At 41.1% G+C, this 17,603-nt stretch overlaps 1 protein-coding gene and 1 long non-coding RNA gene across 3 annotated transcripts in view; both read left to right on the top strand.

Moving 5' to 3' along the window:
- Positions 1-17,531, top strand: part of PWP1 (PWP1 homolog, endonuclein) — a 40,307-nt gene extending 22,776 nt beyond the window's left edge. For both annotated transcript variants that reach the window (XM_037880348.2, XM_037880357.2), the window contains 7 exons: positions 2,477-2,573; positions 6,085-6,146; positions 10,511-10,622; positions 12,595-12,685; positions 13,552-13,673; positions 14,013-14,118; positions 15,264-17,531. In XM_037880348.2, coding sequence (XP_037736276.1) covers positions 2,477-2,573; positions 6,085-6,146; positions 10,511-10,622; positions 12,595-12,685; positions 13,552-13,673; positions 14,013-14,118; positions 15,264-15,379 — 706 coding nt within the window. In that variant the 3' untranslated portion in view covers positions 15,380-17,531. The remainder of the gene's footprint in view (positions 1-2,476; positions 2,574-6,084; positions 6,147-10,510; positions 10,623-12,594; positions 12,686-13,551; positions 13,674-14,012; positions 14,119-15,263) is intronic.
- Positions 880-2,101, top strand: LOC122464960. Its single transcript, XR_006289432.1, has 2 exons — positions 880-1,698; positions 1,969-2,101. It is a non-coding gene; the product is annotated as an uncharacterized LOC122464960 (long non-coding RNA).
- Positions 17,532-17,603: the final 72 nt, after the last annotated feature.

Raw genomic sequence — 17,603 nt, forward strand, 5'->3', positions numbered from 1 at the left:
AGAATGTACCAGTATCTGAAATATGTAGGGCTGCTGCATGGGCTTCAATGCATATGTTTTCAAAATGTTGCGCTCTGATCCCAGCTGTCAGATTCAATGCAGCATTTGGGTCTGCAGTGCTGTTTGCAGCATGGGATTCTATGCTGAAGCTCCCTCCTCCATCAGGGGAAACTGTTTGGAAGCCACCAGAAGTGGAGCAAACATCAGGACACTACTGGAAGAAGAAGATGAGATTACTCACTTTGTGCAGTAACAGCAGTTCTTCAAGATGCCTATCCCTGTGGGTGCTCCACTACCCGCTTTCCTTCCTATCTGCTTCAGACTGTTCCTTAGGGGGCGTTTGGGTGGAGAAGGAATTGAGGGCAGTTTGCCCGCATACTCTATATAGCCTTGGTATCCAGCACGAGGAGACATAGGGCATGTGCACAGGTCGAATGGGCACTACTAACTGAAAATCTCTGATCAAGGGCTCAAGAGGCACATGTGCACCTGAAGTGGAGCACCCCTAGGCACTCACATCTCAAAGAACCGCAGTTGCTGCACAAGGTGATTAACCCCTTCTTTCTATCACCTAGGTTGTTTTTTCAGTAACAGTTAGTACAGGATCCTCAGCAAGGGTCTTGTAAATGGCTTTTCCATTAGATACGGTATGATCTTTTCCTACTGCTGTTAACTCTCTCTGAGGATACACTTTGCAGTTCTGCATCCTCGTTTTCAGCAGCTGTCAGCAATCTCCTCTGAAAACTCCTGGTTTTATCCGATATTACAGATGAAAAAATTCTCCTGTAGATATTCACTGAACATACAAGAAATTATTAGATGTTAATTGGCCACATGTTGTCTACTGCAAAAAGAATGTGTCAGATGACTAATGTGAATGTAAGAAATGATTTAGTGATGGATCAGTGAATGGTACAAAGTTTGTGTGCAATCTTTCAGCCTTTATCATGGCTAACACCAGCAGTGTGTAACTAGAAAGTCAATGTCATGATGACTAAAAGCAGCTGGTCTTTGTAGGAGTAATTTGTGTGACCCTGTATAATATTAAGCCCCTGTATAAAGCTGAATAAGTGATTGGCATTCCTGGTTCTGTAGTGTACTGAGTAATATAACCTTGTTGACACCAGTGGATGTTGCAGGAAAAACTAATTCTGAAATGCAAAGGTTGGGTGCAAGTCAAGAACTCAAAGAGCAGTCTTAGTGCAGCATTTTTAATTGCATTTTAAAAAGTAAGACAAGCTATGACAGCTGCCTACAAATCGCTTTCTGGCTGAAGGGCCTCACTGGCATTATTTGTAAAATGTCCTTGTAATCTGCACTGTGACTTTTGTAAATTTCCCCTCTGTGGCGTCGCTTTGGGGGAACAGTGTTTTGGAGGAATGTCAGATGTCTTTCAGTCAAGACCTTCATTCTAATATGGAAAGCAGGGGAAGGCTTCAGACAGTGTGTTAAATTATAAAATCTAACACCTTTAGACAAATAAGGGTGATTTTTGTTGTGCATTTAATAAATCTCTGACACTGCTGCTTGGGCTTTGTCTGATTAAAGTTCTTATCTCTGTATTTACAGCCCTTACCATCATTAATTTTTAAATATGAAACGAGGGCCCAAATGTAAAAACCATGCAAGTAGCTCCTTTAACTTCAGTAGGATGACTTGTCAGAGTAACAGGTTTCAGAGTAACAGCCGTGTTAGTCTGTATTCGCAAAAAGAAAAGGAGTACTTGTGGCACCTTAGAGACTAACCAGTTTATTTGAGCATAAGCTTTCGTGAGCTACAGCTCACTTCATCGGATGCATACTGTGGAAAATACAGAAGATGGTTTTTATACACACAGACCATGAAAAAATGCGTGTTTATCACTACAAAAGGTTTTCTCTCCCCCCCACCCCACTCTCCTGCTGGTAATAGCTTATCTAAAGTGATCGCTCCTAAATGGCCCACCTTGATTATCATACACATTGTAAGGAGAGAGTTGCAGGTTTGGACTATTTAGTTAGTGGAGAGTCTGAAGAGGAAAATACTTGCCAAAAATGGGTTTGTTTGTCTCTTAGCTATGTCGATACAATATTCAAATCTATACTGTGTAGGTCATATTTAAGAACCCCATCTTAAAATGTCCAGAAAGGAATAAGTCCTCAGATTTCTTAGTTATATCACTGGTACCATATAATTGACAGGAGAATATTTTTAGGTTGGGGGGGCTGGGGGAGAGAAACACAACTGTATGAGCAGTACACTAAAGGTATAGCCCTTCCGAACAATACTAGATTTTCTGTTCAGAAATATGTAACATATTGCCATTAAATACCGAATGTGGTGTTCTTCTGCCAGATTATCTTTTATGCTTGAAGGTTGTAGGCTGTAGACCTGGGCCTACTTGAGATCAGAATCAGTCTGTGTATTTATGACCTAGGGCCACTATTTGTTCACATGTATGTAAATGTCTAAAGCTTTTGCTTTTGTATGTTGTTAGAAATGTGTTAGCAAGTGCCTCAGCTGACAGCACTGTAATTCTGTGGGATATGTCCGTGGGTAAACCGGCAGCAAACCTTACTTTACATATGGACAAGGTATGTGGATATTGTTATATTTCTTCTGTTGTAAAATATAGAAAACAAACTGCAACTTATTACATTGAAAGGTTAGTGGCAAACTCTAATGTTGCAAAACTGCTTTGGTTATAACCACCATGTCAAACGTTCATAATTTTCTGAGCGAATCACTTTTGTGGATTACACTATTTAGGCTCTGTCAAAATCTAATTTGTTTTATCCTTTGGAAAGTTAGAGGGAATATTTAACTCAGATTTTTAGGGCGTCTTAAAATGCTTTTCATTTAAATGTAACCCCATGACTGTTTTAAGACAAGGAGAAGCCTAAAAGTGCTGTCATAAGTGACAGAAGAATAGACCTGAAAAAATGGGTTAGATCAGGGGTCAGCAACCTTTCAGAAGTGGTGTGCCAAGTCTTCATTTATTCACTCTAACTTAAGGTTTCGCATGCCAGTAATACATTTTAATGTTTTTAGAAGGTCTTTTTCTATAAGTCTATAATATATAACTAAACTATTGTTGTAAAGTAAATACGGTTTTTAAAATGTTTAAGAAGCTTCATTTAAAATTAAATTTAAAATGCAGAGCCCCCTGGACTGGCAGCCAGGACCCGGGCAGTGTGAGTGCCACTGAAAATCAGCTTGCATGCCGCCTTTGGCACGTGTGCTATAAGTTGCCTACCCCTGGGTTAGATTGTCAATAGTTCCTTTATAGGACAATGAGTAATGGTAACAATGTTTCTAGCCCAGGTATGTTTTAATTAGGGCTGTCAATTAATCGCAGTTAACTCACATGATTAACTCAAAAAAATTTATCATGATTAATCGCACTGTTAAACAATGGAATACCAATTGAAATTTATTAAATATTTTGCATGTTTTTCTGCATTTTAAAATTTCTTGATTTCTATTACAATACAGAATACAAAGTATACAGTGCTCACTTTATATTATTTTTATTACAAATATTTGCACTGTAAAAATGATAAATGAAAGAAATAGTATTTTTCAGTTCACCTCATACAAGTACTGTAGTGCAATCTCTTTATTGTGAAAGTGTAATTTATAAATGTAGATTTTTTTTTGTTAGATAACTGCACTCAAAAACAAAACAATGTAAAACTTTAGCGCTTACAAGTCCACTCAGTTCTACTTCTTGTTCAGCCAATCGCTAAGCCAAACAAGTTTATGTACATTTACAGGAGATACTGTTGCCTGCTTCTTATTTACGTCATCTGAAAGTGAGAAGAGCCATTCGCATGGCACTGTTGTAGCCGGTGTCACCAGTATTTACGTGCCAGATATGCTAACCATTCGTATGCCCCTTCATGCTTCGGCCATCATTCCAGAGAACATGCTTCCATGCTGATGATGCTTGTTTAAAAAAATAATGCGTTAATTAAATTTGTGACTGAACTCCTTGGGGGGAGAATTGTATGTCTCCTGTTCTATTTTACCTGCATTCTGCCATATATTTCATATTATAGCAGTCTCGAATGATGACCCATCATGTTGTTCATTTTAAGAACACTTTCACAGCAGATTTGACAAAATGCAAAGCAGGTACCAATGTGAGATTTCTAAAGATAGCTACAGCACTCAACCCAAGGCTTAAGAATCTGAAGTACCTTCCAAAATCCGAGAGGGATGAGGTGTGGAGCATGCTTTCAGATGTCTTAAAAGAGCAACACTCAGATGCAAAAACTACAGAACTCAAACCACCAAAAAATAAAATCAACCTTTTGCTTGTGGCATCTGACTCAGATGATGAAAATGAACATGCGTTGGTCGAGCAGAACCTGTTATCAGAATGGACACCTGTCCCCTGGAATGGTGGTTGAAGCATGAAGGGACGTACGAATCTTTAGCGCCTCTGGCACGTAAATATCTTGCGATACTGGCTATAACAGTGCCATGTGGCCGCCTGCTCTCACTTTCCGGTGACATTGTAAACAAGAAGCGGGCAGCATTAACTCCTGCAAATTGTAACCAAACTTGTTTGTCTGAGCGATTGGCTGAAGCAGGACTGAGTGGACTTGAAGGCTCTAAAGATTTACATTGTTTTGAATGCAGTTTTTTTGTAAATATTTCTGTGTTTGTATTTTCAAACTACAGGTCGCAACCAAGTGCTGGGTCATGGAATGTAAGGCACTGGGTCGCGGTGATTCTGGTCAGTACCGCCGACCAGGCTGTTAAAAGTCCCGTTGGCAGTGCTACCCACCTAAGACAAGCTAGTCCGGGGCACAGCGTGGTGTCGGAACAGGTAGGGAAGTGGCCAGCAGCAGGTCTGCCCCCGCTCTGAGCACCAGCTCCTGGCCAATGGGGGTGGAGGGTGGCGCCTGCGGGCGAGAGCCACATGGAGCCACTTGCGTACCTCCTACCTAGGAGCCGGACCTGCTGCTGGCCGCTTCTGGGGCGCAGTGTGGTCTGCAGTGCCAGAACAGGCAGGAAGCCTGGCTTAGCACCCCCACTGCATTGCTGACCGGGAGCTGCCCGAGGTAAGCCCATGGCCCAATCCCTTGCCCCAAACCTGAGCCCCCCCCAAACCCAGAGCCCCTTCCTGCACCCCGAACCTCTCATCCTCGGCCCCACCCCAGAGCCTGTACCCCCAGCCCAGAGCCCTGACCCCCTCCTGCACCCCAGCCCTGAGCCCCCTCCCACATCCTGAACCTCTCATTCCTGGCCCCACCCCGCAGCCCTCACACCCCAACCCTCTGCCTCAGCCATGAGCCCCTCCCACACCCTAAATCCCTCATCCCCAGCTCTGTTGCATCACAGGCATCAACAGTTTTCTTCAACTGGGTCGCCAGAAAAAAAGTTTGTATTAGGTGAATTGAAAAATACTATTTCTTTTGTTTTTTACAGTGCAAATATTTGTAATAAAAATAAATATAAAGTGAGCACTCTATGCTATGTATTCTGTGTTGTAATTGAAATCGATATATTTGAAAATGTAGAAAGCATCCAAAAATACTTAAATAAATGGTATTCTATTATTGTTTAACAGTGCGATTAATCTTGTTAATTGCTTGACAGCCCTAGTTTTAATATATGGCACCTAGATATTATGGTGACAGGTGCTTTAGAAATACTTAGCTCTTTGTAATTAAAATGTGAAAATTATTAATATAATCTCAATCATCTGGTCAACGTAGATCACTGCTCTTGGCAAACTTCTCATGTACTTGTTTTTTTCTTTGCTCCTGCATGCATAGTTATACAGTTGTTTTTGTCCAACTGGAAGCAGATTTTTTTTACCCACCCCAGCTTATTTTTTGAAGATTTTTGGCAAAAGAGGGAACACCTCTAGTTTCACCTCTGGTGAGGTCCTCTTGGAAATCTAAAATGAACGTCCTCTATCTTGCTAGATGCATACTCTGCTCTATGAAAAGGTCTTGAGTACCAACAAGTATAACAGAGTTATAGGGAATAGTGCTGTACCTTATCCTACATGACACTGACTGAAACAGATGTCCTGTATGTATTTTAAATCCCAATGTGTGTTTCTAAAACTTTCAATGTCCTTATTAGGTCCAGACGCTACAATTTCATCCATTTGAAACACAGACCCTTGTTTCTGGATCTTATGATAAGTAAGTGGGGAAATATTTGCCTTTTGCACTATTGTAGGTGGGTCTGGTAGCACCATCTTGTATTCAGGTTGCTGGATACTTCCTATTATAAAACCTAATTTTCAATAGCTTATAACTTTTTGCCAAATTTTTAACTGTTTGGGATGAAGTTTTCCATGCCAGGTGTCTGCCTCATGCTAATTTTTAATTTATTAATTCCGCCAGAATGCTTTGGCTGCTTCCAAAAATGAGGTTAGGGGAAAACGTTTTCCCCTGTAAAATAAATAAATAAAAATCCTGGCTACATTTTCTTTGTAAAGCTCTAGCAATCCCATGCTTTGGAGCAGGTACTTGAAGTTTGGCAGAAGGTGGTGGCCTTTGTCTCAGGACGGTGCATTTCTTCATTCCCATGAAAAACAGCCTAAATTTGGTCAATTTAGAAGCCTTTGACAAATTGCAGTTCACCCATGCTCAGTAGAGACTTCTGTGCTCTTACTATTCCTCTCTCCACTGGGCCTACGTAGCACAGATGAGGAAGTAGGCTGATTTGAATGAAGAAGGGACACAAACCAGACCTATGGGAGGTGTAGATTAGGTTAACGAGACCTGTGGGAGGTTGGGGGGAGAGGGCTGAGTCTGGGGACTATCAGGGCAAGCAAACTTGGAGCTAGTGGGTTGGAGGGAAGGAGATGTGGTGAGGGGAGAACGGATCTGATGGGGAGCTGGGGTGCAGAGGGAGAACTGGGAATGGCTGGACAAAGGGGCTGGAACAAGTAGCCAGGAGAGGGATATAGGGGAACGTGGGTTGGGGGAGGTGACGGGAGGCATGAGAGTGACAGATTGGCTAAGGAGCCAGGAGGAGTGGAACTGGGAATGGGTGTGGACAGTGGCTGGGATGGTGTATGTGGGAATGGTGAGGATAGGGCTTGCTCGGCAAGATGACTGCGACTAGGATGAGAAGCCTGAGGAATGGAGATAGGGACTGGAACAGAGACAGAATTGGAATTAGGGACAGGTTGGAGAGGATGGGGCAAAAGGGGTCATGTTTGGGGGAAATGAGCAGAAGTCTGTGCTCCCTAGAGCAGACTTTTTTCCAGAGCTTGAAATGGAACCCAAGATTCCTGAGGGTCAACATTCCTCGTTGGTCAGCAGATACGCTGCAAAGTGTCCCATCCCCCGCTAGTGTGGTCCACATAGAGGATGGCAACCTATAATTAGCAGTTACTGTTAGCTCAAGTGGCAGATGTGTCTGCAGTGGAGCTAAGGGTTCCAACCCTGACGATGAGCCATGTCTGTCAGTGCAGTACCACATGATGGAAATTGCGTGGTTTTAGTTCCCTTTTTTTTTTTAAACGTAGGAAATTACACAGAACTGCATAAAAAGACCTTTATTAAAGTTGAAAAGTAAAGCACTCAAAAGTTCAGAAATGCTAGAATGAAGGTTGCCTGTGCAGCCTAAGTTTGGCTCCCCTGTGTGTCTGCATTATGGTGCAGTCTTCAATTATACGGGCACATGCTATTTTTTCCACAGGATGCCTGCCTGACTTAGTACTTGAGATGGACCTGATCTGGGAATGAACTGGGGTTTTGTAGTGAAAGAGACTTTTGTCTGCAGGATGCCTGTTTCATTTCTTGCAGAAGTGGAGAGGTGTGTAGTAAATGAAGCAGGGAACTGCAGGAAGAGAAAAGATGGTCTCAGGTCAAATGCTGCCCTGGGGAATGGGATTCTGTCCCTGCGTGAGTTCCTTGTGATCTTGGGCAAGTCACTTAAGCCAGATTTTTCACAGATTGCTACTCACTGTATGTTCTTCATTTTGTGGATTCCAAACTAGAGACCCTAGGGTCTGATTTGCAGAAGTGCTGAGCATGCCCAGCTGCAATTATAGTCAGTCGGAGCTGTGCTTTGAACTTAAGTGCTATATAATGTTAACTACTCTGAAAAATCAGGTTCTATATGTCTCAAATAGAGCACCCAGAATTAGTAGATGTTTTTGATATTAATTTCTCTGTTCCTCACTTCTCCATCTGTAAAACTGGGATAATATCCCTTCACAGAGGTGTTGTGAAGCTAGATTAATGTTTGTGAGGCACTCCAATACTATAGTGATGAGCACTATAGAAAAGCCACTGAGGAGATTCTCTCTTTGGAGCAGGGGTTGAATAGTGTGTAGTAAATAAGGCCTGGGGCCACATGCTGCACAGTGAGAAGACAAAATATTGAGCAGTTGCTCGTCCATTTTGTGCACTGCATAAGGCGCAGGGGTCCTGTGGAAAAAATAGGATGTGATCATGTCATTAAAGACTGTATCCTAATATGTGCTCACGAGAGGGCTGAATTAAGGTGGCACAGGCATTCTGCCACTTCCAACCCTTTCCTCATTTCCTAACTTATGAGTGCTTGACTTTGTGACCGTAATAATGTTCTTTTAATGTAGTTGTGTGTGTGTAATATATAAAGGGACAGAAAGTGTTCATAGGGGAATACAGAGATTCCAGCTTTGGTGTATAGTTGCTTTGCTGTTTCTTAGCTATACTTCCTGCGTGTTGTTCTCTGCTTAAATACCAGTCATCCTGTTTCATTTTTTTATTTAGGTATTCTCTTAGCAGCTCTTTGTTTCCAAAGCTTGCATTTGGCTACTTCAGAAGGATATACTACCTGTTCTCATATTTGTCTGAGAGGGGAGTAATTTTATCTGATTAATGGTACCCACCATTATTTCATTCCATAACTACTCTTTCCTGTCAAATTTCTGTTCTAGTTTTTAATGTTTTTCCCTTCACATTGCCACATTTAAAAATGTATCCAAGGCAGTCACACCTTTTCATTTGCTGCATTTAGCTTATCTTAGAAATCTGGTAGAGTCTCTTAAAATATTTAGATGGCCTCTGGGATGGTTTTGAGTCTACTCCTATGCCCAGTTTCCCTTTTTTTGCCAGGGCAGACTTCTCCAAGTCATCTGCAGCCAGTCCTCCAATGTCATAAGCACCCGTAAACCATGGTACTGATTTCCTTGAAGTATCCTGCGACCTAGAAGTAGTTGAAGGCTTCTGGAGGATGTCTGAGAAAGAAATGTTTGTTGAAATGAGCTTTCATGATATAAGTCAAGGAAATCTATTAAAAGCTATGCTATAGCAACAAATGTGCTTTTCTGCTGCGGGATGGAAGACATGAGGCTTTCAGATCAGTGTTTGGGCTTTATGTTTTTGTTTTTAAACTACAAGATTATATTGTGGATATTAACTGAGTTGAAGAGGTTTCTGAAGCTATGGTGTCTCTTTCCTCCTTTCAGGGGTGAAAGTAAGCCGGTATGGGCCAGTACGGTGTACGGGTAAAAAGTGTCTGCCAGTACTGCCCCGTACCCAGCTGACTTTAAAGTGCTGCTGCGACTTTAACGTCGCTGCCCCTTTTGCTCCCCCCGTTGGCGGCGGCGGCCCTGCCGGGTCCCTTAAAGCGCCGCTGCGGCTAAGGACCGTGTTTAAAGTGCTGCTGTGACAGCACTTTAATGTCGTTGCCCCTTTTGCCTGCCGTTGGTGGGGGAGAGAAGGAGCAGCTGCCCTGGGGCTGGCAATTTAAAAGGGCCCGGGCCTCCGGCCGCTGCTGCTGCTACCGCATCAGCGTCCGAAGCCCCGGGCCTTTTAAATCGTTGCTGGAGCCCTGGGTGGCATGGGCCAGGCAGCGTGGAAGGGCTGGCTGGCGGACGCTGACCCCCAGCCTCTCCCCTTCCGCCCGAGGCCCCGGCCCCCGTACCGGTAAGTCTTCGGCCTTACTTTCACCCCTGCCTCCTTTCATTAACATCAAACAACTTTGGCATGCTTGCTGCCACTTGAAGAGTTTCTGCCCCATTGGGCTCAACTCAAGAATTATCAGAGTCCCACATGAGCTGCTCATTCTCATCTCATCTCTCGCTCATCTTAAATATAGGATGTCCCCAGCCACTTCTAAAGCTTAATGTCCTGTTTAAAGCATATTTGAAAATACACACAAGATGCATTTTTCATAAATTGATTTCCAAACTAACTGGTTATTTGAAACTAGTAAAATGAAATTATGTATGTTCATATTGAAGTGATATGTTGGTGTATAATTCTGGCCCCCGTGCGATAGTATTTCCTGTGTAGTGATTGTGTTGGAATTTATCTGCCTCATTTAGTCTCAACAGAATGGCTCTTGTACCCTCGAGAAATACCTTGGTCCGTAATATAAATCCTTTCTACGTCTTTAGCATCATCTTTTATTTGCTTTTCAAAAGTCAATCTGAAAACCTAAATGCTTCCTGTGTTTTGAAGCTGCTTTCATTAAAATTCATGAATAAATTAGTGAGAACATTGCTAGGTAATAATGATAAACCAAACTTCATGAAATGTTCTGATGTGATTTCTTCTAGGTCTGCTGTCCTGTATGACTGCAGAAGTCCACAGGATAACCATCGAATCTGGCGGTTTAGTGGACAGGTTGAGAGAGTGACTTGGAATCATTTTTCACCTTGTAACTTCCTCGTGAGTATATATTCTATAACCACATGCTTATGGCTGTCATTGGTGCACTTTACCTGCTAATCAAAGATAAGGGTGTAGCTGTTCAGTTGTTGTCACTGCTATTTCATGGGCCGAGTTGAGCTACCACCATTTTCCCCCTTAGGTGTATAGCCCTTGATTGATAACCCGCCAATAATTAGTAATGCTGATTACTTATGAATTTGGTATCTTTGTCACATGAATGCAGTTACACCATCAGTCAGCCAATTTGTGCTGTTTCCTTATCACCCTGGAGACTTAGCCATGTTTCGTTAATTTCTAGTGGTTGAAGTAGATTTTCCTCTGCTGCAGCCCTGTTAGGTCTCACTGATACCCTCTATTGAGATGTTACTTGCTCAGAATTTTTATATCAAACATTTTAAGTATAGATGAGACCACTTTAATCCCTTACTTAAGCACTAGAAGGCACTGTCTGACAAGTGTAGCTGGTCAAAAAATATTGGAAATTTTAATGAAAAAACAGGGTTAGACAGGGATTCAGTCTCCACATCCATTCACTTCTTTGCTTACAATCACCAAACGTGACTTGCATTTCATTGCATTTGTGAAGTAATCACCTTTTTACTAAGACCACCAACTCATTTTACGTAGACCAGATCAGATAACTTTTCAGTCACTATTGACCAGGGATAGATTTGAACTGGTAGCCAAGAGGTGAAAGGCTCCATATCCTCTGACATACTGGGGAACAGCCCAGATCAGTGAGGGGCTGTGTCCCCCTGTCCTGTAACTTGTGGTGCCTTACGATGCCTTATCACTATAGCGTCCAATCTGGACTGCTCACAAACAGCCTTCCAGCATGCAGGTCACTCCCAGATGTGTTTGTGTAACGGCAACCTGCCAGTCATACTCTGGCTCTCACCAGCTGTGGTGATATTGCAGGGTGATCCCAACACACTACTACTTCTCCCAGATTTTCCCCCACAAATGCATGTCTTATACTGCCCAGCCCTCTCCTGGGCAGTCCCAATTATGGTAAGTCCGTTATTCCTTTAACGGATAATATACACTAGACTGTTCTCTTAAAGAGTTACCCAGGAACGTCAACTTAAACACACTGGATTAAATAAAACAATAAAACAAATGTATTAACTACAAATAAATTGATTTTAAGTGAGTACAAGTAATGAGGCATAAACGTCAGAAATAGGCACTAGAAAATGTTTTATTTTTCTTGTAACTAACTTCTCAGACTATATTAGATTCAAGTAAAATTTCTCACCACATGCTTCTAGCAGCTTCACTGATCAAACTCTTTAGATCAGAACCTCTCCCCCACAGTTCCATGGCTGTTTCCTTTGTCTTCTCAGGTGCAGAAAATGAGGTGGGCAGGGAAAAAGAGTGGCGCCTTGGTGTGTTTGCCCCTCCTTTTTTATAGTTCCTGTTTGAAAAGCATTTCCAGCTGAGAACCGGGAGACAGGCAGTCTGCTGAAAGAAGGAGACTCCATGCTGTTTCTTTGTTTACATGCAGATCTCTTAGTCCCTGCTTCCCTTCCTTGTCAAAGACTTGTCTGGGAAATGTACTTCAGGCATGATTTTAGCTTATGTTCATAACTTTACCTATAATGTTGCTATATGCACTTTACCTTGATATTACTGATCAGCAAGTTGAGTTTTCAAATACATCACAAGGCATACCTTGTACAAACTATTATAATAGCGCGGAGGGTGTGAACACAGGTGTTTTCCATCTCATATCCCATTACCTAGTGTTTGAGTCATGCGGCGTGTCAGCTTTGCAAGCTATTTGAGTGCAAGCTTAATCAAGCGTAATTTCTTGTTTAAGAAATGTGTTCTCATCTTGTTCAGGGTACTGTAATGTAAAGTCTGAATTTGATGGATTTTACAAACTTTAGATTGGATGCTTAATTCTTAGGCTGTTTCTAGTGAATTGATATGGCAATTTCTTTTGACAACGTAATGTTTTCCCCAGGCTAGCACAGAAGATGGCTTTGTGTACTGTCTAGATGCTCGTTCCGATAAGCCACTTTTTACTCTGAAGGCTCATGATGAGGAAGTATCTGGTAATCTTTTTTATATCTAATCTAATCTAATCTAAATCTTCCTTTTATATGTAAAACATGCCCATTAACATGTAGTTGGAATAAGTCTTTTAAATAGTTAAGTAAATATGAACTTGTTTGAGAGAGGCAGTCTTTTGTTTAGCAAAAACCTTAAGTACTAACCATGGTAGCTGGCCATTTAAATGGCCTCTTGGTCGAGTTGTATTTTAAGGGATGTATGTTTTGACCATAATGCATTTTTCTCATAGAATTGCATGAATAAAAATGTCAAAGCAAATATCGCTGGTTTGGGTCACATTCTTGAATGAAGTAGTTTGCACAAAAATATTCCTGCATGAAGAGGATTCTGCAAAAACAAAAGAAACACCATTGATCTTTTTTGTATTTTAGTTTTTTAGATTAATAATCTCTCTCTCTCACTCTGGGCTAGTGATGATTATTACTAACATGTACACACTCTGCAACTGACTCAAAAATGAGCACATAGTCTGGGATAACAAAAAGAAGTGCCTCTCTGATAGTTGAAAGAGGAGGCCATGAGGCTGGACAGTCGTCAGAGAAGCCATGAAGTAAGGAATTAGCAGTTGGAAGGAGAGGATTGAGCTGTGATTGCCATCTGAGAGGTCCTGGTTACTGCCAGAGGAGAAAGGGGCACTGAAGGTTTTTCACACCCAGAAGGATCCCTGCTTCTCCCACTAAGTGTGTGTGTGGGGGGTGCACAATGTTTCTATTGGTCTCCCAGTCCTTCCTTTAAGGCACATGGAGAATATGAGGTTCTTTTGACTTCCCTTTAAAATGTTACACAGGGAAGAAAAATATGTAACAATTAAATGGTGATTTTAAACTGATCTATTCTAACTTTTCAGGACTCCAATTAAGCAGTCAGATTAAAGGGTGCCTTGTGACATCATCTGCTGACAAATATGTGAAAATTTGGGATATATTGGGAGACAAACCAAGTCTGATCCATTCCAGGGATATGAAAATGGTAAGTAGCTTATACGTCATTCTAAGAAAGTTTACGTATAAACCATGATTAATAGAGCTCACTTCTGATTTTAACCAGGCTTCATTGTCTTGTTGTCCTTAACACTTCACATGAATTGGGCATCTTGTCCTGGGTACTGTTAGTACATCACACAATTCAACACATGACTGGCAGCCTCTGCTTTAAAGCCTTGGACCAGAAAAGGCAATTATTTTTTAAAAATCGTTCAAAATCAGTTTTGAAGAGGCATAGGAGGGCCTTACATTTGTTTAAGTTGTTCTATCAAGGTGTGTTAAGGTGACCTTTTTTTGGACATTAAACCAATATTTTTTCCTCTAGGGTGTTCTCTTCTGCGCAGCTTGTTGCCCTGATTTGCCATTTGTCTATGCCTTTGGAGGGGAGAGAGAAGGGCTTCGAGTCTGGGATATAAGCAGTATTTCTGCAGGTAACATAATCTCATTAATCATAGTTTCAGGGTTCCATTTTTTCTCCCTAATATACTGCATATTCAGTAATACATCAAATGAAGCAACAAGGTGGTTGAGAGAACTGTAGGCTTCCGGTGGGTAATGAGGTGTATCCAGCATCCTGTTACGTTGTTCTGCTGCTAACAGCGTGCCACGCGCTTTGGGTAGATTAGTCCCTGCCCTGATGAGGTTTCAGTCTAAGTGGAATAGGTGCCTTGATCTCATGCTTTAAATAAAAAAAAAGAAAAAAAAAAAAAGAAAAAAAAAAAGCAGGATTCCAGCACTTTCGTTGTGAGACTGCAGTGCCATATTTCAAAGTGTGACAGTCTTTAAAAAAAAAAAAAAAAAAAAAAAAAAAAAAGTTCATTTTGGTTAAGAATTTGAAGTGAAGCCTCCAATGTTTGTTAAAAATTACGTATTTTCTTTCAAGGTGTATACAAAGGTGACATTGGTTTAGCTTATTCTTTTCGTTTGTCTAATGTACTGTTTTTTTTTTTAATGCTGGCTGCATGGCTGAGGTTGAAGATCTTCAGTTACTTTTTATATTTCGTCTCTAGAACCACTGGCTTGTAATATGCAAAAAAACTTTTGGCTGCGGTTTGCAACAGTTGGACTGGTTTTGTCCGCATGCCCAATTGTATTGTTTTATCGTGTTATAAACGGTAGTGATGTTGGATCTACCTTTTTGAAAGGCATGCAGAAAATCAAATGAAAATCTAAACCCTAAAACCAGAATTAAATTTTAAGCATAACACCTTATGCAAAACTTAGCCTATCTTCAAGTGTGAGTAGGTGGATACTACTTAAGTACATAGGAAACAACCTGCCTTTCTCACACTTCTCTTCAGATAGAACAATCACAGACCATTTGCAACATGACCACAGAACAGCAGCCAGCGGCTCTGTGCGGGACAAGAACCATGCCTTCCTCTTAATGTATTTAGTTAGCATAATTTCTTTGTTTTGAAATATAAAACTTAAACCCTCTTGGTTGAAAAAAAGCTTTCAAGACTCTGTTCGACTAAGTTTAAGGTTCCCATTTCATTACTGTAAACCATGCTCTAGCTGCTGTAGTGATCTTCCCTCCAGGATACTGGCATTTATGTAATCTCTTGCGTTGCAGTGAATGAAGTTTTTGGAAGCAGAGAGAGGCTGGTAGCTGCCAATACAAACTCTGCAACTAGCAGCTCCTTTGCCAGCAGTAGCAGCAAAAGTCCAGAAGCAGAAATGGAATCATGACGGATCAGACCTCACACAGATGGTATATAAATGCAAAACATCAAACCAGAGTATACTTTTGGACCTCAGTTAATATGTATTCTGCACCCACTGGTTTGGAAAGTGTTTATGGAAGTGTATCAAGTTTCCTGCAATCTGCAGCTTTTTTTCATCTTATGGGAGGAAAACATGGTCTAAGAGATAGGAGTCAGAAGTTATGGGTCCCTGCCTCTCACTAATTTGGAAAAGTTAAGTGACATGCCTGCACCTTACTTTACCTAGCACTGAAATGGGGATTACAAACACACATGTGATGTGCTAACTTCACTTGTAAAGTGATCTATATAATTTGGCAGGAAAGAACTGTGCTACTGTAGAGTGTATATAAAGGATTGTAATGAAGAATGGATTTCTTTTTAGTTACAAATGAAAACTACTTCAACTGAAAATTGCCATAGTATTTAAGTCAAGGGCTGAACAAAAACACTTTTAGTGTAAGTAGTCAAACAATGCTTAAGTTCCCCCAGAATCGCTTTTGAAAGATTAACATCTTATTTTAAGTCTCTTAGAACAGTGTTTTTCAATTGGTGGATGGCAACCGCTAGGGGGAGGGAGGTGAAAGGCAATTGAGGGCCGTGAAGCACTGTAAAACTACCATATAAAGAAAATCTCACTCCCTAACCCTTCAACGTCAATTATTCTGTAAACTTCTCAAATTACACAGGTTTATTGTTGTGATATTGATACATTTCCCTCCCCCTCCCCCCCCGTAAATGGAACGGGGGCTGTAGAAATCATTGGCTGTGAATAAAAGGTCACCAACCTGAAATAGTCTTAGAATATGAAACTCATAACCAGCCACAGGCTTTGGCCATTACACAGAGTTATGGGTATTCTTTAAATACAGTATCTTAGACTACTAAATGCATGCAACTATCCCACATTCTTATTAAACTGGAGGGAACACAGAGAGGGCTTTTAAACAGTCTCTAATTAGGTTTGCCTAATTATGGCATGGGTTAAGATAGCAGTAGCTAATGGATATGAAGTGTGCATAATGGAAAGCTCTACGTGGTGTGTACTTAATCTTTAAACAACACTGCTTCAGTATGTGCCATTTTAAAATAAGAAAGACACACCAAAGTAAATCCTGCCAGGATAAAAATAAAAAGGGCGATTTGTACTTATCCCAGTGCTGGCTGCCTGAGGTGGCGGACTTGCTATCCTGTCCCAACCTCTAGCTTGCTGATTAAAGCAGGAACTCTCAGGTTTGTCTGTTCTTGCCATAGCTTGCCCCCTTGCCTGTGTGCTTAGTTCTTCTTGTATACTCCAGAGGAGTGCTGATCACTGGATTTTTTTTTTCCCCCCCCCAAGTAGTCCATCCCTAACCTATAGTCCTGACATTGTTTCATTCTGTCTTGACTCCAGTCTTCTTATTAAAGTATCTTTCTGTCACTTAGGTTTGGCTAGATGGTGGGGTTTTTGGTTGCCAATATCTCACAATAAAGTTTCTGCTTCTGGGATGATGATCTGTGAGAAATTCAGTTTCTGGTTTCTTTTTAAAATGAGGCTAGACTGTGTGGTATTTTGTTTGTTTTTACCAATATACTGACTTATACCAGTATACGCCCTAGTGCAGTTGTAATTACACAAAGGTGACACGCAGCTTATTCCCCTTTCCCATGCGAGAATAACTTTGTACGTAGTAGGGCAGTTGTACTGCTTTAGCTTTATCAGTATAGATTAAAAACAAACTAGCAAACTTTTATTAAATTCCATACTCCTTGGGCAGGGTCACTGGTGCTTTTTTTTAATTGATGATGTATATTTGAGCCCCCAGGAGTTGAGAAAGTACTGTATTGTCAATTAATACTATTATGTTTTCAGCTAATTGTCTTGTAACTTTTGGAAGGGGGAAAAAAAATCACTCAGTAGGTAAAATCTGCTTTTGTTTGTGCACCTAGATTCAGTTAACAAGGGATCTCCTTTTGTACAAGTGAACTTTACTTTCTGCTTTTCAAGGTAGGAAGTGTAGAAGTAGTTAAGTGCCTATTTTCAAAGGCTTTATGCTTATGGATAGTCTGTCTTTCATATAATGGAGTGTTTGCTAATCCTATGCTCCTTTAGTGGCTGAGATGCAAATTATGTTGTTTCTCCAAAGCAGTTGTGCTTAGTATAAAAAATACCTGGACTTTTCAGAAACTAAGGGTGTGCTGCACTTCCAGCTTGAATTTATTTTCCAAGT

The sequence above is a fragment of the Chelonia mydas genome, chromosome 1 (assembly GCF_015237465.2).
Source record: "Chelonia mydas isolate rCheMyd1 chromosome 1, rCheMyd1.pri.v2, whole genome shotgun sequence".
Lineage (NCBI taxonomy): Eukaryota > Metazoa > Chordata > Testudines > Cheloniidae > Chelonia > Chelonia mydas.